Raw genomic sequence first — 21,717 nt, forward strand, 5'->3', positions numbered from 1 at the left:
TAATAGTTTTAAAATCTATTAAAGAATCCAGAAAATCATACCGTTAATATTTTAAATTTATGTTATTAGTTTTACAATGTTTGCTTACGTTATTACAAAACAAAAATATAATTAAATTTGTGAGGAAACAACAGTGAAATAAATTATTAGTAATGAATATCATTCAATCTTGGAATATTTACTTAAGTATCCGACTTGTATTGTGATTTCTCACTGGTGACAATCTTTTTGTATTCAATTACTCGCTTCTTTCGTTGAGAATTTACTTGACTAGACCAATCTGAGTTATCCTGCTCTTGCTTTGGTTGTTTGTTTTCATCAACAGCTAAATTTAACTTGTCTGCAAAGGTTTTTGCCCCAGCAGTCGGTATTTCTTATTTACCTTTCAGAGTTTGTTTACTGTTATCTTGATAACATTCTAATCTCTAAAGCAGTTTCAAGGGGTTTTGGTGAAAAATGTTTGTACTCTAATTACCCTAACACATTACATTACAAAAATTAAAACCCAGGGGCATTCTTGACTTTTTTTTTGCATAAATACAGAACTAATTAAGTATTTTATTCTGCTAGTTAAATAATTAATTTTGATGAGTCAAAATAGATTTGTATAGAAACTAACAATATATATTTGACTCTCTAATAATTTTAAAAAACAGTAATTGAACAAAACATTTTTATTGTTGTCTTGTTATCGCAATGAGACATTAGTAAACAAAGAGTGGGTGTTTTCTGTTACCGCTTGTAAGCAAGAATATCTGACCAAATACCGTGATTTAATAATTCAAGAAACATCGTTAAAACTGGGCGTGTCAACAAGGAGAGATCCCCTGGAAAACCTTCAGTATCTCAGGAAGTTGTTGATGATTTGAGACGACTTGAGCAGAATCCGCAAACATCTTTGACAAGATTTCCTTAGCAGTCAGGAGTGCCTGTTGCAACATGAAATTGAACAACGGGTATTGACGAAACTATTACAGAACATTTTTGAAACGAAAAAGAGAGTGACAATGTCCTCTGCACAAAATGCTGAACATTTTCAACATTTACTGTTATGTTTAACAGCAATAATTTTGTTTCGTTTTATTGTAATGAATTAGTTTTATTTTTTAATAAAATATAAAACATTTAGGCAACCAGTTATGGAGATGCGTATGGTCTATGTCATACGCCCTTGAGCATTTAGTAAAGTTCAAATCTGAGAGGCGGCACTTATTCATGAGCTAATTCGACCCTATAATCATTTATATTATTAGTAGTCAGTGTCTAAATATCTATTAAATAAAAACTATCATAATAATTAGCATATGAAACAATGATATAAACAGAAATGTCAAAAAATCAAAGTTTAACAGAAAAATAAAAGATTATTCCATTTAACAGGTAATCGCTTCTTGAAGGTGCAAGTATTAAAATGCAGTTGGCTTGGCAGTTTTGTAGATAACAATGTTGATGTCGTTGGAACAATGTTTACAGTCGTTGGTTTGACAGCATTCAATCGAATTCAAAATTGAATTTCCTTCGTTGATCTTATTTTCAAATGAATCGTCAGTGTAATTTTCAACCATTGTTATGATTATGAATTTTCATCTACCGTGATGTTCTGTCACCATCAGTATCAATTAATATTGTAATAAAACTACACCGAAAGCAGTGTCCGGTGTATAAACTGGAATTCGAAAGATTTAATATTTCCAAACTTGTTTATTCCAACGATTTGATCTGTGCATTTTCAGTTGATGAATTGATAAAGAAATATGGGATTCTACAGTTTTCTGAGCGAAGATTTATGTGCTTCTTGCATATTCATTAATACTTTCCCGTAAGTGTGAATTTTCGTGTTATTTCATCTTAATATTTTTAATTGTGACTAAAAGGGATAATTCAAAATCAATTGTCATTCTGGTGGCTCTTCAATTATTTTAGGTGGCGTTAAATTTTCGGTATCGCTCATATTATAGGACATTTTCACCGAATTGAATGGTAAATACTTCACCTGTTGCCTCCGATGGCAACCTGTAATATAAGGGCATAATCTGCATTTATATTAGTTAAGAACTTAGACCTTAAAGACCTCATTAAAATACATATAGTGGATATGTAATATCAATCAAAGTAAGGAAGTAGAAAAATTATATTTTTGAAAATACTTTGACAGAAAAAAATGTAAATACAAGAATATTTGTCTCAGCGCAACCAAAGATTTCAATACGTTTAACATTAAAAACTAACTTGACAGATAACCTGAAGAAGTTCGTAACAAATCAGTAATGTTGGCATCTTAATGCAGTTGAATCTCACTTTGAGAAGTTTCAGTGAAGTTGTAATAAGTAATAAACAGAGACATCTTACCAAAATTTTTCTGGTTCTTACAGTTAGAACTTCATTTTCATACAATTTTAACATTTTATCTTTTTCTTTCAACAACACAATGCAATTTTCGGATTTCTTTCGGCTCGATCCTCGTTGGTGTGTAGATCGCCGCGACTCCGGTCCTGTCCCAAAAGCTTCCGCCGTGTCGGCCGTAGGTCGTAGCTTCCGAAAGCGCTCAAGCCCTCAACCTGTTGAGCCCGGGAGAAACAGACCGCCGAGACGAGCTTTCAGTATGTCGGAACGCGTCCGCCCGACCTGTGCCCGGAACGACCGGAGCCAGCCACTCAAAAATTCCGGCCTCAGTCCGTGATGTCCGATGTGTTGAACGATGTCCGGAATGGGTCCTGCCGGCTGCTGGGTGACGCACAAGAGGTTGGAGTCGTGGGCTAAGGCCGCCAAGGAGCGGGCGCTGGGGACGACGAAGTTCGCCTCGACCTCCCAAGAAAATGGAAGCAATACAACCAGTAGCAATAACAGCGTCGAGGTATTTGTTTATTGTTTACACGTTGGCCGTTGTACGCACGTTCCGGGAAATCGATAGAGTCAGAGATGACGACGGGAAGTTGAGATTAATCGGGACGAAATTCGCGAGATCGAGAGAAGATAATTGATGGGAGAGAGAACGGGGATGATGATGATGGCGTGCGGAGGAAACGAGAGGAATGGACGGTCTGGGAGTCGGGAGTGATGTTGTTGTTGTGACGCCCACGGGATACGTTTTTGCATGTGTTTTGATGGCCTAGATATGATTAGTGACGCGGTGGGCTCGCTCTGAAAATGGTGCCGTGGGAGGGCTTTAGGTTTTCGCCAAATCTGATAAATTTAAAATTATATCCGAAATAGTTTTGACAGAATTTACAACATAACATTTTAATGTTGCCGTAAAATTCCACCCTAAAAAAATCATTTTATAGTTCGTATTAGTAACTAAACTGTGACAGTACAACAGACCTCACACTATAGATACTAACTATAACAACAAAAAATATATATTCGACCCCATTTTAAAACGGGCCGCATACATTGTACCTACCTATGCCACTTCCCCGCATATCTACTGCACACTGTTTATATTGGCTTTTCCGACTTACCTGTGTAGCGTAACTGTGCATTGTTTTAAACTTAAAAGTGTAGTAGAAATATTGCTATTACAAAATTTTTAAAATGGAAAGGAGATATAGACAGAATATATTTTTTATGAAAGCGTATTTAAAAATAAATTTTGAAGGTATTACACTGTCAATCATTTTATGACCACTTATCTGGACACTTATATACTCTTGAAACAAAACACACAGTATCCAGAACGCATTTCGACCATTTTTGAACAAGTAGCTCGACACATTTTCTTTGTATAACGCCAAAAAGTTCGCAGTGATTCAAACTAAATTTTGGATTATACTTATTATTTATAGTCATTCTTTATTTCAAAATGTCGTTTCTCTTGAAGCTTCTGTTTTTAACTTCCTGTTTACTAAATGTTTTTGGTTTAATATTACCTCTTTCTAAATTAAGGACGCATTCAAATAAAATGAGAGCGTTTTTATATCTATTCGAGAATTTCCACAATACAAACAATACTTATGAATCATTATTATTAAATACGTGCAAAGTAGATAACGACAATTTAACTTATGTACCAAGTTTTGAAGCTCCTAAAAGCAACTTCGTTTTTTTGTGAAAATCTTGAAAAAGAACATTTTTTTGATTATTCACATTTTCATAACATCGTAACACTACATAAAGACATTTTCGGCATTGTTTTCAATTCGTTGACAAATGTTGACAATTACCATACCGATTTTACATACAGGAGACAGTTATGGCTTTTCTACCAGCCAAATTTTATAAATGTCAACAGGCATTTAATAGACAGAAACCGGTAAAATATATTCACAGCACATTAGCAATGTTTAAAATGTTTGTGTTTATACATCGGAACAATGTCACGAAGACATTTGTTTTATTTGAATGAGTTTATCGCCTCTAAATAGATGACTAACATTATTATTAATAAGTCTCAATTGAACAAAATATTCTTAATGTTATTATTATAATTCTTACCTTGGCTCGTTCTTAATTTGATCAATAATAAAATGAGTGATTCATTGATTTTTTTGAGTCACCTTGTAAAAGCAAATTTAAAATTATTAACGCAATGATAAATTACAAGTATAGATAGACTGATTATATTTTGCACATTTTGCAAAATTTTGAGATGACGTAATAAATTTTTTGGGGTTGATAAACAGATACCTTTTGATTAAAAAGATACCATGGTTCCAATAACTTCAAACGTCGAGATTTCAAAGTATTCAGTTTTGCAAATCTTGATTTAATCAATAAAATAAATTGACTCGGTGATTATTTTTTTCATTTACACATCAAAATTTTGGTGTGACGTCATCAATTTTTTAGGGGGGCTGAGCAAATACATTTTGATCAACAATTTACCATGCTTATTATGCATTCGGTTTTGTAGTTCCTGATTAAATCAATAAAATAAATTCACGCATTCATTTATTCTTTTGAGTCACCCTGTATAAACAGATCAAAAAAATATAAATGGAATGATAAATCACATGTACAAACTCATCATATTTTGTACAATTTAGATAGAATTTGGAGGGGATAAGTAAATATATTTTGATTAAACACATATCGTGCTTATCATCACTTTAAACCATCTCCAAGATTTGTTATTATAATATTATTTTATACAATTTAAAATCCATTTACTATGTACAATTTTGAGGTGACGTCATCACATTATTGGTGAGGATGATTAAACAAATTTTGGGTAGCGTTTTACCATCTATATGTTATTCCTAATATATATGCAAAATTTGACAATAATCGGCCCAATACTTTCGGAGATTATCTGCCTAATAAAAATCGGGACGGCAGACAGACGGACAGACAGACAGACAGACAAACAGGCGAATGGAAACGGGCGACCTGTTTCTTCGTTTTCTAGGGATCATCAAAGGTCGAGAAAACGTAGAAGTAGAGAGTCGGCCCACGGACTCGATTAAAATACTTCCTTCGCTTACGCTCGGGAAGTAAAAATCAAAATAGTGTAAATTGTTTTCATGTAAAATTATTTAATAAACTGTCAATGTTTATTAAAAAGCTTAATATGCCAAATCTTAAAATAAAAATCAAAGAATATCTAGTCAAAAAATCATATTATAACATAGAAGATTATCTTGTAGATGAAGGTATAAACAAACTGTGAGTTGTTCACAGCTAGAGATAATGATATGACTTGTACGAAACAGATTTTGTAACTACGTACTAATAAAGTTATTCATTTATTTATTTATTTATTTATTTATTTATAAATAAATAAATTGTTATTATATGATATAGTCGTTTTATTTAAAAATACGAAAATAATTTAAGAACATGTTTTTATGTTTTAAATTATTATCTACTTAGAATTCCCACTAAGTCAATTTCTTTAGTTACTTAATCCTGCTAAACGATAAGGGGATTGATACTTAATTTGCACGTTGCAAATTGTCATTTTGAGGCGTATGAGTTTAACCCCGGTCCTAAAACCGTGATGCCCAGAACTAATAACTGAAGACAACTTACTGAAGATAAAGTTATACAACACAAGTTCGAAAATCTTAGCGAAGTTGTTCAAGATGGAAATAGATCGATAATTACTTAGTAACGATGAATCCCCATTTTAAAAGATTGGACTTATTCTAGCGATTTTCCAACGATCCAGAAACGTACTGGTTTTGCCATAGTTGTAATCAAATCCTCCGGAGTGACATCGGGCATAGATAAACAATTGTTGTAGGCGTAAGACGAAGATCCAGTGAGGACACAATTTCTTCTAGAGGTAAATACGTTGGAAAAAGTTCTAGCAAACGCATTCACAATGTCCTGAGGATCTGAAAAGGTTTCTCCGGCGTCATCAGATAATGAACAGGGAATTCTTGGTATGCAAAAACTCCATAAGGAAGATGGAACAGACTTGATGTTACCATTTTTGACACCATATTTTTTATTTAATCATTAATAGTATATTAAAGAACAAGTTTCATAAAGCAAATATTAAGGCACGAATCCAAGTTTGTAGAACGAGCGGCGAAGCCGCAAGTTATGTAAAGGATGAGTGCCACAATGGCCCTATGAACGAGTTATTTATACTATTTTTTCTACGGCGCACGTGTTTTGGCAAAATTTTATTGAAATTTGCGTTTTTTTAAATCTGGGGCATTTTGTTGTGGTTGGTGATGCGTTGATCTGACACGAACCACGAAATATTTGAAGTTCGAATTTTCACAACAACTGTAATTCGAATCAATTCGAGTTTCTGTAAGTTAAAATTAGTTAAAATGAAGTTAGTGAAGTCCTTACGCATCCCGAAATACGGGAAATTTTAATTTGACATTTGGCAATGACATTCACCTGACATTTCTCGTCATGGCTACCAATCTTACCGATCTAAATTACACCAGAACTATTTCAGAACCACTTTCGGACATTAATGAACCGCTTTGACGTCATTTGGGTGCTTTAATATCTCTATTAGAAAATCGAAAAACGTGCGCGGTAGAAAAATACCTTTACTGCAGTTTTTAGAAAAGTCAAACACAAGATAATTTCACTGAAATTCCGTTTTTGATGTCCACGATCGAGAAAACCTGTGTTTATAAATCTGGCATAAAATTTTTAAATTATGCTCTTACCGGGTATGGGACGATCTCAGAATGCTGCAGCAAAATTTTGCGCAATTTCTCTGTTGTTGATAAGCCTTTAACGTAGCCATCAGTGGGCATTCCATTTTTTCTTTAAATGCGTACTGCGACGAATTTTGATCACTAAAAACCTGTAATCAAACGAATAATCACATTTGACAAACGTCATATAAATGTCCGTTTTTACACGACTGTCTACAATATTACCGACAAAATATCCAAATCATTTAATTTTTTTTTAAGAAATACCCTTTATTTTAAAGCATAACCTTTAATAACATCTACATACAAAAGATGTCCCAAATTACATCCGGTAAAAATTCAACTCTAAATTTTTACTCAAACGTAAGTTTACATGGAGTAAAGAATTTAAGATGGGAATCCCTATAGCCACTTTTAAAAAACATGCACTGTATACAAAAATTTGGAGCAAAGTTATTTCGATAGAGGTCTTCTCTCCCTTGCAATACAATAAATTGGATAAGTCCAATTTCTTAGATAAATTTTATATCACAAATTTAATATTTCTATGATAAACCCTATATGTCAAAGTCAAAATATGAGTGAATTATTAAACTAAAGGTATGCTTCATATTTCAAACAAAAATTTTGAGATGACATTATTGAATTTAGGTTTAACAAGAAGTTATTAATTTTAGTTTTGTTATAAATATTCAAAATTTACACTGTGGTTTACTACAAAATTATGAACTCCGAAAAGTACGTTGCTGATAGTATGTAAAATCCAAATACAGAATTGTAAAAAACTAAGAGAACACCCAGAAGTTCATGGAACTTGTATAGAAACTATAAGATATACAAATTCTCAGAACAGTTATTATTATTATAGAGTTACAGTGTCACTGTACTACTGCTACGGAAAATCTACTCATAGCTAAGAAATTAATTGAATGACAATAATATATCATGTAATTTGAACAAAACTAATACAGCCTTGCATTTGCATAACAAACTGAGTATTTTCAATAATCATAAACTGTGTATAAAATAAAGTTGTTTTCACACGAAAATATACGGATGACATGATAACGTCTACTCCCAGCAATACATTCTCGTAAAGACATTATGATAATTCTTAACTTATACCAAAAGACCACTATCAATTGTAGCTTACGCTCACTAAGCAAAAAGTTGATAACATTTCATCACACTAGTAAAACAAAGTGAAAATACTTATATGTTAAATGCTTAAAAAAATTAAATAGTAGAGGAATATGATTTTTTTAAATGAATTAAGCAAAAAACGTACACTCGGTACCAACAACAATGAAAGCTTCTGGAAAACAAAAAACAGTAAAAAATATATAATCGCCGTAAACAAAAGTGAACAGCAACAAAATATATAACTAGAACAGTATCCAGCGAATTAGACGTTACTGAAATTTTGCACTTAGTTTGATTATATTGTTACGTTGATCGGGGAATAAAATCGGCGTGGGTAAAACTGAACAAGTTATTTGCCGATTACTCAAATTTACACGACTGATTACACAATAATTATGTACAAAATAATTCCGGCGCAACTTAGCTGGACTCGATTCGTTATACATACTTTCTTCTAGATGTGCTGAGATCGGGATCTTTTTCTTTAGCGATCTGCCGCTCTGTCATTGACAAGATTCTGAAAATAGCAACTATTTGAGTATTTATGCATAAAGTATGACAACATTTAGAAGTAAACAAATACCTACTGGACGATTTTTTTTTAATTCGTGATCTATGTACTTCCCCAAGAATTTGTTGACAACAAATTCGGCCGAAAAATAGGATGTAATTAGCGCAGACGACGGTCGTAAATTGACTGGAAAAATGACAACAAAGCACAATTTAGGCTATGTTAAAACGCGAGATTGTCACGACACAAGTTGTATGTTCTGAGAGGCAACCTACGTAATTTAGCGACGTAATGGGCAATGAAAACTAGATCACAAATCAAAAAAAATCACAGTAGGTATATACGAATTAATGAGTTAACGACTATTTTATATACTAAAGCTTAATACGTTTTGGGAAAACTTTATTAGGTTTAAATTTTTCTGTACAACATCTTGTAGAACATATTTTTAAAATAGTATGTTTCTGTTTAGACACTCTTGTGCCCATATAATTATTTTCACTAAAACATACAATTATTGACTTGACAAACAAAAATTGACAATTACCAGACTTTTAAGATTACATTCACGTGGGATGTATTTGATCTGATGCTGGACAAAAAACCTACACACCTGAATGTTGTTCCTAAAAGCAAACATTAATGTATGTATTAGCAGGCAACATAACTTTATTCTAAAATATAAGGAAACAGAAAAAAGTAAAAAAAAAAAAGTCAAAATCAAAATATAACACTAAGAGATTGGCTGTTGCATCTTAGTCCAGCTGTTCCCATTCTTCCCGAAGAGAACGTGGTAGTTGCCGAATTGTTTCTGGAACGTTTTCACACCTCTTAATGCGTTTCCTCACTTCGTCCCAGACATGCTCGATGGGTTTTAGATGTGGGCTACATGCTGGCCAATTCATGCTTCTAATATCAACTTCATTCAAATAAACCCTTACAGTATTCGATATGGACGGGCATCATCGTGCATAAAAATGAAGTCTGGACGTATGATACATGGTCTACTAAACAGTCGGTAATGTACCTTAGAGCTGTTATTCTTCCTTTTTCCATAATAACTAAATCTGTGCTTCTAATGATATGCCTCCCCAGACCATAACACCGCCCCCTTCATAGGGTATTATTTCATCAAAGCAACACTATACATAAAGTTCATTTAGTCTTCTTCAAACCCGTTCTCGCCCAGCTGCTGATCTTAAATTAAATTTGGACTCACCTGAGAAAAAACCTTTTCCCACTGATCGATTGTCCAATTAAGATGTTCTTTTGCAAATTTGACGTCGATGCTGTGCAAACAGTTTTCGGCCCCTTGTAGGTTTTCCAGATGACAAATTGTTTTTCTGTAGTGTTCTGTAGACTGTTCTTCCAGAAACAATAGTACCACGCAAATTTGTTAATCGTTGTGCTGCAATATTGAATGTTGTACGGCGATCTCTCAAAACGGAAAGGAACATAAACCGATCTTCCCGGCCTGTGGTACACCTTTTTCAGTCAGAACATTGTCTCCACACACAAGAATTTATAAAAAGACACATTATTTTAGGCAAGAAACTGGTTTTCTAATTGCAATGAATCGTTCCTGTGTGCAATATTTACATAATACAAGAAATGGGAATATTCAAACTCTACAGAATTCATCTTTTAAAATAGCATATTTATAATACTAATCTTATACCGAGAAAATTTCATCGTAATCCAATATCCTAAAAGCAAAATTAATTTCAACACGACGAGCGGGAATTAAAAACCCCAAAACGTTCTCCAAACTTCCCGCAACATTTTTAAGTATCAATATCAAAAAATGAAGACTTCGCCATTAATTAAAGTCGATGTAATTTTAGCAACAAGCAGCAGTTTTCGTCGTAACACGTTCGAGCTCGTCGAGTTCCTGAACGGTTCCGAATTTTCCGAGAAACACAGCGCTCCAGCAAAACACGTTCCTAAGAATTCGTCAAGAACTCGTAACAGGCCGTATCGGCGAATAATTAAACAGACATAACTTTTAATTAAATCTTAATGAAGGTAAACCAACAGTGGTTTATTGATCCCGCAGGCGAGCCGACTTTTTTCTTAGGCTCCTGGAGCCCGTGGAGCTTACTTTATTAAGGTAAACACGAATTACCTCGTAGTTGTTAAGTTTGCCGCGATCAAAAATTTACGATGTTTACTCTAACAAGGTGTTTTATTTATCTGTTCCATAATCAATTTGCTTGGACCACTGTTACGTAACGGGAGGAATATAGATGTCAAAACAAGCGGATCGATAAAGCACTAATCCGCAATTACACGTTTCGTGTGCTAATCGTCGATTAATGTTGGCAAGCACTAAACGAAATTCATGCCCCTCGCATGATAACGGAGATAACGATAATGGATCGTGTGTGTCCATTTGACAGTTGACGACTAAATCGAAAAGTAGCTTTCGCAATGGAAGACCGTTTGGTACAATAATCATAATAATAATAATGATAATATATTTCTTTACAAAAGGTATGAGTACCCAGTTACAAGGAAATTTATCCAAAATAACTGAAAAAACTTACTAAATACTGTAGTCCAAAATTGATCATGTCTGATCCTGACAACTTGTATTCCCCTATTTCAAAAAATCTTCATTTCAGAACTTTATGTCATGCTCTGTTATCTAACATGATATTAACGTAAAAATTCTCTTATATCTATAGAATGATTGTTACATTTGTAACAAAAATTGAGGAGTGCGGTGGTTAAATTTTGAAGGTTATTCTTTATGCAAACGACTCGGTATCTTTGAGACTACAGGATTCAGTTTAACGGAAATATTCCGAAGAGGGAGATTTCAAAACAACAAAACTCGACATCGTCGAAAGACACCTACTTAGAATAAATAAAGAAGTTTCTCCCGAATATAAAAAAAAATGTTATCGATCCAGTGTAAATTGCGTCAGAGGGTGGAGCGGTGCAAAAAAAGCATATCAAATGAAAAAAAGAGGATTTTTATCGTAATACAACTGGATTCCATTAATAGGGGATTAAAAGAAAAAGTGAATGTAAAACATGGAATGTTTCATGTATATTTATTAAGAGACTGAAATGGTGTGTTTTTGTTTGCTTTCAGCCACTAAATTTACAAATTGTTTTAATGTTTGGGGTGTAATTAATGGATTAGAGAACTTATACCCGGAGAGAGTAATAATGTAATTTCCAGTAAATCGTCGTTTATGTCGATGGGTAATGAAACTTAATAGGACACATTTCGTGCCAGGGGACGCAGGCACCATGTTTACAGTTTAATGACGGTCCTTGTGACATTGAAGCGTCAAAATAAAAAATTACTTATTCAACGAATAAGACAACTTTATTAGGGTAATTTATAAAATAAATGTATGTGTGCTAACGTTTTGTGTTAGTTTATTTTCCACAACTAGTTTTCTTCGTCGTTACTGACGTGCCTGTTAACACTTTGCCGAACTTTATTTATAGTTCAAGACTAAGTACCTCCTTAAGTTTTTATCACCCAAACCTTAATACCTAATTTATTTACATTTCCAATATTAAATTAAAAACATTTAGAAGCTTTACCTCTGTAAATATTGTAACAATAATTGTATAAATCACATTATAAGGAGTTTCTACAGATTTTTTCGAAACATTGTACCATTTGAATTGCTATGCAGAACAACATGGGTATTGTGTTCTCAGTTCTAAGACTGCTGCCGTACCATTGCCGTGAGTAAAAGGTGGCAGCACAATAACATGTTGGTAAGCGGAGAAAGATAAGCGGCTTCGTGGTCTAGTGGTCAAGGCACCCGGCAAGTGGGAGATGTGTGATTCGATTCCCACCAGGGCAGCAAACATTTTTGTTCGCTTACCTTCAGCACCATGATTTCGGAAATTACTGCCCTCTAAAATACTCGAGTAGGAACCTTCCGGTGAAACACTTTCACCTCTTGTATGATTCCCACTTTTAGGTCTTCATTTGTAGATATCCATTTATTGTTTGAAAATAGAGAAAGAAATAATCTAAAGATGACAAATTAGGTGATTGACGTGGGTGGATACGGTCGCTATGAAAATTCTCTAAGAAAGTTCAAACTTGTTTGAGTCATATGAACTATTGCACCAAAATATCTATTCTGCAGTTCTTCAGGATCAAGTTGGTCAAAAAATTCCTGCAGCTAGAAGTGGCCCTAGTCGTCTTCAAGAAGTGGTCCATCAAACTCCAATTTTTTATGGATGCAATGGTATTTCTCCAAAATAATGAGGATTTTCTGCACTGCAGATCTTCCCATTTTGCAAGTTTACAAACCTGACCTAACCTAACCAGGTTTCATCAATAAAAAATGTCATATCAAGATCATTGTTTGATTGAATCAATTACAATAAATAATTTTCTGTCATCTTCAGGAGCAGGTTTGAGAAATTAGGAATAAGGCAAAAGAGCACGGTAACTCAGTATGTCAACCATACCAGAGGCGAAACTCTTCAGAAGAAAAAAACTTTGTATAGAATACATACATGTCATTTAGAATATTCCAAATTGTGTTCACATTGAGTATTCCAAATTAGCAACAAAGCATCCTACCCTAAAATACCCACGACATATTTTAATCAACTTGCTAATAATCGAAAAATATGAACAAATTCATACCTTAAAACAGTTCTTGAATAGTTTAAATGATTGTGGTATAGTTTTTGCGTTAATTAAGTAGTGATAATTATGGGTTAAATCTAGAAACAAGAACAACATTCTACTACAGATGTTCATTGTTCAAACACTTAAAAAAAAATTGATCGAATGTTATCTCAACAAAAGTTTCCTCGCCCCTGAAGTGCAGTCCAGTAAATTAAAATTTTGCGATTTTGTTTACCTCTTCACAGTAAAAATCAAGGGCGTAAATAACACTCCCGCAGCTTCTTTGACTTAAATTTTTCAATACTTCTTTTTTTCTTTTTTTCTTCAGGTCTTCGATTTGTAATTTTTCGACTTTTCAAGATTAAATTTTTCACTTTTTTAATTTTACAACTTATGAATTTTTCAATGTTTGGTCTTTGCAATTTTTCGAATTAGGTACGTTTCTCGAGTTTTCAATTTTTAAACTTTCAGTTTAATTCCCAATTTTTCATTTCGATTTTTTATTTCCTTTATTTTTTCAATTATTCGATTTTTCAATGTTTCGATTTTATGATTTCTTGTTTTTTCAATTTTAATTTTTTCAATTTTTCATTCTTTAATTTTTCATTTCTTCAAATTTTCGATTTACAATTTTTCATTTCGGTTGTGGCGGCACACGTCGGTAAGCGGAGAAAGATAAGTCGCTTCGTGGTCTAGTGGTCTGGATGTTTGCCTGGAATGCGAGAGGCGTGTGTTCAATTCCCACCTAGGTAACATTTTTCTCCGCTTACCCACACGGTTTTTTATTTTCTTTATTTTTAGAATTTTTCAAGTTTTCCATATTGGGATTAATAATTTTTTGGTTTTTAAATTTTAATTTTTTCAATATTTCGTTTCTTAAGTTTTTCGATTTGCAATTTTCCAATTTCTTATATATTTTTTTTTGTTTCTTCAATTTTACGATATGCATCTCTTCGAGTTTTCATTCTTAATTTTTTCAGTTTTCCGATTCTCCAAGTTTTGGATGTTTCAGTTTTTAGATTTTGTGATTTTTCGAACTGCAATTTAACGTATTTTAAATTTTTTATTTTAAAATTTTTAGATTTTTCACATTTTCATTTCTTCAATCTTCCGATTTACATTTTTTTGGGTCGATTTTTATTTTTTGTTTTTCAATTTTTTCTGAATTCCTAATTTTTCTTTTTTGGGTTTTCATTTTTTCGATTTTTCAACTTCTGTATTTTTTTAATTTTTTGTTTCTCCAATTTTAGATTTTTAGTTTCTCAATTCTTCAATTTTTGTTTTAAAATTTTACTAGATTTCATTTTAAATATATATCTAATAATTATAATTTTTAAAATATTTCACTTTTTCGCTGTTACGATTTTCAATTTTTCAACATTTCAGTGTTACAGTTTTTCAACTTTACAATTTTGACGACCTTTGAAGTTGTTCCAATTTTTCAATTCAATTCGTTTTTTCTTCTTTCCAATTTTTCGATCATTAACTTTTTCAAGTTTCTCGATCTTTAGTTTTTCAATATTTCAAATTTTTGTCTCTTCGTTTCTTCGATTTGCAACTTTTCAATTTTCCACTTTTTCGATTTTGCAAATTTTTCGTTTTTTCAACTTTTCGATTTTTCGGTTTTTCCGATTTTTAAGTATTTCTATATTGAATTTTTCAATTTTTCAATTTTTCGATTTTTTAACTTTTCGATTGGAAAAATTGCATAGTTATAAAAATTAAAAAACGAAAACGTATAAAATGAGAACTTGGAAAAATCAAATCAAGAACTTGAAAAACTGAAAAATCGAAAGATTAAAATTGAGACACTTAAAAAATCGGGAAAATAAAAAATAAAAATCAAGAACTGGGAATTTGAGGAAAACAAAAATTGAAAATTTGAAACAATTATGATGTCAAAAAATTGTGATACCAACAAATTGGTCAAAGCTAAGTAAATCCAGATTTTTCAAAAAATTGTAGGATTTGATTTTGAGAATTTTATTTTTTTATAATAACACTAATAAGTTAAAATAAAGATATGGATGTATAGTTAATGTATAAAGAAAATGTAAAGAAGCGTGCTACGCGTTTATTTCAAGTGAGTTTTTCCATTACAAAATTTTGTGATGACGTCACAAAAATGACTGTATTGTATTCCCAAATTTTCGGGAAAGCAGAGTGGGTCGTTCTTGAATTAATCAATGCAATAAACTACCTTAATCATTAATTAAAAAACTGTGAGTGCATTGATAATTGATAAACTACAAGCATAGAGTCCTAACATTTGCATATTTTAAAGAGGATTTTTTCGGCCAAATTTTCAGATAACGGCATAAATTTTTTAGAAAAGGATAAACAATTTTGATTAACGATTTACCATGCTTATGATAACATAAGTGAAAACGATTTTTTTTTAAATACCAAATTTCTAATCTTGAAAACCGCCATAAACTTGTTTAACTATTAACCAAAAGTTAAAATTCGTTTAAAAAATTTTATATCCGTTTGTATAATAATCTACATTTTATGATATCGTTTAGAGTTCATAAACTAACTTATTAGGACTAGTCCGTATTGATAAAAAAACGGCCGCTTCCCAATGTTAAGTAATTATAAATAGTAATTAAAAAAAATAAACTCAAAATAAATTTTTATTGAAATCAGAAAAGTTACAAATAGGTACATAAATTATAAATATTAATTAATCATTAGAGTAATAGTTATTGTTAAAATTGATCACACAATTAACACTGTCGTTTATGGAAGGTGGTACTGTCGATCAATGTAAAGGGTGATCAATAAGTTTTCAGATTAAAGTTGCCCATGGAAATATTTGTCATGTCTTTGATTAAACTGTAAAACTCATGCATAACCTTTAAGAAATGTAGTCGTTAGATAAATAGCTACTAAATCTACAAAGACTTTGTTTCACAGTATATGTACATGACAAGAACTGTAATTTTTTTATGGTGTTCACACAAGTGTTCTCTTGCCTTGGGACTGAATGATGGTCTAGCAGATCCTGATAACTTCCTGCAAATGGAAATCCATAGTCTTGGTAAATTAACACAAAAAAAATCATTTAAATATCCATTTTGAATGTCACAACTCTCCAACTCTGATCTATCTTTTGATCAAAAGTTGTATTTTTATTGAAAACAGTTAACAGTCCATAGAAAAGTGGTCACATTTTGTGGAGAAGTATTTCTGAAAACAAACAATATCTCCAAAAAGACTTTATTTTGTCGCAATATAACTACTTGCCCTTTTTATTGTCGCAGCTGCGTCACACTATACACCAAACAATCGAGCACACAACAAACAGTAACAATGTTCAGGAAATTGGTGGGAAATTTCGACAGAACAACGGTCGGTTCGTCGTTTAATAGAGTTCTGTATATTGTGCGTCGATTATTGGCAATGAATTAGTACCCTGTTTATTGTCACCAACCCTGCATTCTCCCTTTTGCCGTATTTATCTTAAATGTATCTCGAACGTTCGTGGCAATTTTTTTTAGTTTCGGCCGTCTGTATTAAAGCACTTCTCATAATCGTTATCGATGTTTTATTTCTAATAATCTTCTCTTCGTCTTCAAGCTTGTCAGCCTTAATCCCCCATATTTCTTCTAGCCACTGTTTACATCTGATTCCACAAAACATCCCCGAATCAATATAACTCCGAGTCTGCAAGAAGCCCAAATCCACCAGGGACACCCCCACAAAGTACTCCGTGGCGTTTACAATTTATTGTATTAAACGATAAAAAGAAAAAACATCAATCTCCGTAATGTGCGCCTTACAAAGAGCCCCTTTTGAAATTCGTTTTTGACGGTTCGTCGCCCTCCAATTAGAAAAAAGCTTGCGACTTTGTGGAGCTACAGAATATAATTAGCACGTTTAAGAAACATCAACAAGTTAATTAATAGTGATAAAGTTCAAAGTATACTTTGAGATTAGCAATAATGGAGTTGTTTAAGTAATGGTCGGTGGAGAGGGCGAGGGACGTATTAAGGCCCTAATGCATTATCACTAACAAAGCCCGGCACAAACTCGTAATTTAATCAAGATTTTTGGCCGGGTCGCGATGTGTTTGGTGGTTTTGATGGGGGTTTGCGGCAACTGCACCTTTAACCTTTATTGTTCGGGTGATGGGGGCGATAAGGGAGGTTTTTGTTTGATTGACGTGAGGCGTATTGGGCGATGTGGTGAAAAATACCGGACCCTGGTGGCACCAATGATGACTTCGTTTTATAATGAAAAATATCCAGCTCGGTTTCAACGTGATCATGAAATATTCAATGTGTTCAGTATTGACCGCCAGTTTAAATTTATTGAACGTGTAAATAAAGCATGCACGTTTCATTGATTAGCGGAAGACGGAAAATGTTTGCAAATTGTCTTTGGTTTCATACGAGAGTTAAATTTCGACGATTTTTTCAGACTTCAACCATATTCTAAATTTCGGATGCATTTTCGGTCAGGATATTTCAATTAAAAATATATAAATAATGCCGAAATCCTCATCATGCACATTTAAAAGTATTAAGTTTGTTCCATAACATATTTTTTTAATAGGTCGTGGAACTACCTTTTAAAAAATATATATCTCTTAGAGAGATGAAAATAACACAACAAGACTAACTGGGGTGAAAAAATTAACGTAAGGACTATATTTCCTAGAAGTTTCAGATATTCATCTTTTTCTCATTATAATGATTTTCGAAAATGAAATTATTAAATTCCTCAAAAAAATTGATTCTTTCAGAGCAGTAGTGTTGACACAGAGCCAGCTGAAATCACAATAATCAGCAAATTTTCGGTAGTTTACTTTTCATTGGTGAATTATAGGTATGCCGATAATATAACAACTTACACTTATGATTATTGAAAACACACTTACCAGGCAGTAAAATAAAATTGAAATCATTTCAATATGTGTGATAGAAAAAACTTTCAATCAATAACAGAACAGCATAAAACTGGCACAATCATTCAAAAAAAGAAATACCGACGGTTTTCCGTATTTATTACCTAAAAGCTCATTCCCAGTTTTTTTCATTCAATATCAAAAATCATGCTGCGCGCGTTTTCATTCCAATTTAGTGTTTTCATATGGAACGTCCTACTGTTAGTTTGAAACATTAACAAGATAATAGAATAGGCAACAAAATAGAGAAATAACGGAAAGGGTTAGAATGGGATATAAAAAGTTAACTGTGGTCGGTAGAAATTTTGAATGGAATGAAGAAGAGAGCAGGAAGGAAGAAAAGGAGGAAAAATGGAAGGAAACCAGGCAAAGGAAAAGGAAAAGGAATAAAGGGTGCAGATAGGGAAATCGGAAAAACAGAAGCTGGTACAAAATTACGAAAAAAGGAAAAGGGGAGAGCAAGCGGGGAAATAGTAATGGGAATTCGAAAAGAAATGGAAAAGGGAAGTAATGATAAAAAGAACTAATGAAGAAAATAATACAGTTGGATAACAATCGATGGGAAATAATAATCGTTTATAGCAAGAAAATGGAGGAAACCAAGATAAACCTAGAAAAGGAAACAAAAGAAAAAGGCGAAGGAAAAATACTTATAGGAGAAGATTTTAACCCAAGATTGGGCGATAAGGGGACAAGAATAATAGATAAAGAAAAGGGAGAGAAAAAAAGATCAAAAGACAAAGCAATAACAAAGAAGGGAAAATAGTTTGGGAGATTATAGAAGAAATTGGATGGGAAATTTTGAATGGAAACAAGGAAGGACATGAAGAAGGAGAATGGACGTACGTAGAGGCTAGGGGAGAATCAATTATATAGACTATGGGATTGTCAACGAAGAGGCGTGGGAAGAAATAGAGAGTTTCAAAGTGGGGGAAAGGGTAGAATCAAACCACATGCCACTAGAAATAAAAATCAAAAGAAAAGAGCAAAAGTACAAAAACAAGAGAGAAGAAACGAAAGAAAAGAAACAGAAAAAAGAATATGGGATGAAGAGGGAATTCAAAGATACAGAAGTAGACTAGAAAAAAACAAATTCCAAGTGAAAGAAGTTATAGAAGCTATGATAGCAGAACTGATAAACTTAATTGTAGAAGCTACGGAAAAAAGAAAGATATACATATAGCAAGGGAGGAATAATGGATGGAACGGAGAATGTAGTGAGTTGAATAGAAAAGCAAGGGAAAAATTAAGAAAATGGAAGAATAACAGGGGAAGGAAAGAAGAGCACTTAAAAGCAAGAGAGAATTATAAGAGAAAATGTGAAGAAAGAAAAAGAGAAAAACGAGAACAAAAAGAAAAGATAATAAAGTCCCTGAAAACAGAAGACGAAGTATGAGTAGGAAAATCAAAATACATGAATGGAAAAGACATTTTATGGAATTATTGGAAGGTTGTGAGGAAAAATGCTGCAAAATAAATAAAGGGATCACAACGACGGAAGAAATGTGGAGAGGTTCGGAAATAACAGAAGATGAAATAGGAAGACAGATTGAAAGACTGAAAAGAGGAAAGGCACCAGGAGGGGATAGAATCCAGAACGAGGCGTGAATGTTCGGGACAGAAGGAGTGAAAGAAAGGATATGGGTAATGCTAGATGGAGTTTGGAAAGGAAAAGGGTTTCCCCAGCAGTGGAGAGAAGGTATAATAATCCCAGTATTTAAAAAGGGGCAAAAAAGTGATGTGAAGAACTATCGAAGGCGTACAAAATATACACAATGATACTAGATGAGAGGTTACGAAAGGAGATGGAAGCAAGGGGTATGTTACCAGACGGTCAGGCAGGGTTTAGGAAAGGAATGGACAATGTGTACATCCTGCGGCATTTAGTGGGAAGAGAAATAAGGAACGAGGGTGGACGAATATACCCATTGTTCATAGATTTCAAAGCAGCGTTTGATTGCGTGAATAGAGAGACAATCTGGGAGTATTTGAGGAGAAAGGAAGTAGATGCGTACCTGGTAACGAAAATGGAAGAAATATATGAAGAAACAGTAAGTAAGGTGAGAGTGAATAAAATAGAGAACGAGAGTTTTTATACAAACAGAGGAGTGAGACAGGGATGCCCACTCAGCCGAGCATTGTTTGCAGCTTATCTAGGAAATATAAATGAAATGTTCAGAAAAGCACAGACAGGAGGGGTGGTAGTGGGCAAAGAGAAAGTGTGGTCGTTGGTGTACGCAGATGATTTAGTGGCAAAGAAAAGAGAAGAAATGAAAACAACGATTAAAAGTTTCGAGAAGTACGTACGAAATGGTGGTGTTTGGGAAGAAAGTAAGAAAGGAGAAGGAAGAGTGGGCATGGAGAGGGAAGAAGATTGAACAGGTGAAAGAATTGCAGTACTTACGATGCACAAGTTCAAGATGGCGGAAGAGGAAGATGTGTCTAAACAGCTCTGTTGCGCAAAGTGCAAAGCGGGTTGTAAATCGTATGTTGAGTGCATTAAGTGCAGTGCAAAATACCATCCTAGTTGTGCTATACGTAAAAATAAAAAATTTAAAGTAATCAGTACAAATAAAATAAATGGTTGTGTTAACGAAGATAACGACATCGACACTGAGACCCCAGAAAGAGATGATCCCTTAAGAACTGAAATTTATCTCCTAAAATGTATAATAGAGCAGAAAGACGCAATGACAGAAGAACTCCATGAAAAAATTCATGTTATATGAAGATATCCGTAATACCATGAAATTAATGATAATAATCAAGAACCTTCAAAGATAAGTTCAGTAAAAAGAACAACCAAGAGTACATCAATAACGCCACAAAAAGCGGCAAATGAACAAATGCGCAGTCACAAACAAATGCTAAATGAAAAATGTCAGCCCAAAAATTGGTCATGGTTGTGAATATTAGTCCTAAAAAAGGTCCCTTCATACCGCCTTCATCTGACAACAACAAAAAGTTCTCTGACGCACCGTGGTACTTAGAATCACCGAAAAACTCTCCGACTAAGAATGTTGAGCAAAATGAATTAACAGATTGGAAAACAGTTACACACCGAAAGAAAGAGATGAGCACCAACAGTAGTACGAACATTAACCGGAATCTGGACAGCAACCATAATAAAGGAATCCGGAACTCAGCAGCCAAAGTGACCTTTTGCACTGGAAAGGTTAAACAACAGGACAACTCTGGAAATTCAAAGATCGTAAATAAAATTCTTGGTGCCACCCGTAAGAAATGGTACTACGTTGGAAGAATACAAGGAACCAACATCACAGTAGATGACATCAAGAACTATATTGCTGATGTAAATGGACATGAAGATGTTGAAGTGAAAAAACTCAACACTCAGGGTAAAAATTCCGCCTTTTGCTTGGGTCTACCAACCGAAGACATAATCAAAGTTATTATATCTCAAGAATTCTGGCCAGAAGGCGTCTGTCTGCGTGAGTTCAAT

General features: G+C 33.3%; 1 protein-coding gene across 2 annotated transcripts in view; it reads left to right on the top strand.

The window, feature by feature from the left end:
* Positions 1-21,717, top strand: part of Sytbeta (Synaptotagmin beta) — a 141,838-nt gene that overhangs the window by 90,371 nt on the left and 29,750 nt on the right. The window contains exon 1 of one of the 2 annotated variants that reach the window (XM_064066858.1): positions 2,465-2,854. The exons of the other annotated variant lie outside the window; for it this stretch is intronic. Within the exon in view, the coding sequence (XP_063922928.1) occupies positions 2,699-2,854 (156 nt within the window). The 5' untranslated portion in view covers positions 2,465-2,698. Of the gene's footprint in view, positions 1-2,464; positions 2,855-21,717 lie in introns of those variants that run through there. 2 annotated transcript variants of the gene reach the window in all.

This window comes from Zophobas morio, unplaced genomic scaffold (assembly GCF_036711695.1).
Source record: "Zophobas morio isolate AGI-343-1 ecotype UQ-CSIRO unplaced genomic scaffold, CSIRO_AGI_Zmor_V1 ptg000029l, whole genome shotgun sequence".
Lineage (NCBI taxonomy): Eukaryota > Metazoa > Arthropoda > Insecta > Coleoptera > Tenebrionidae > Zophobas > Zophobas morio.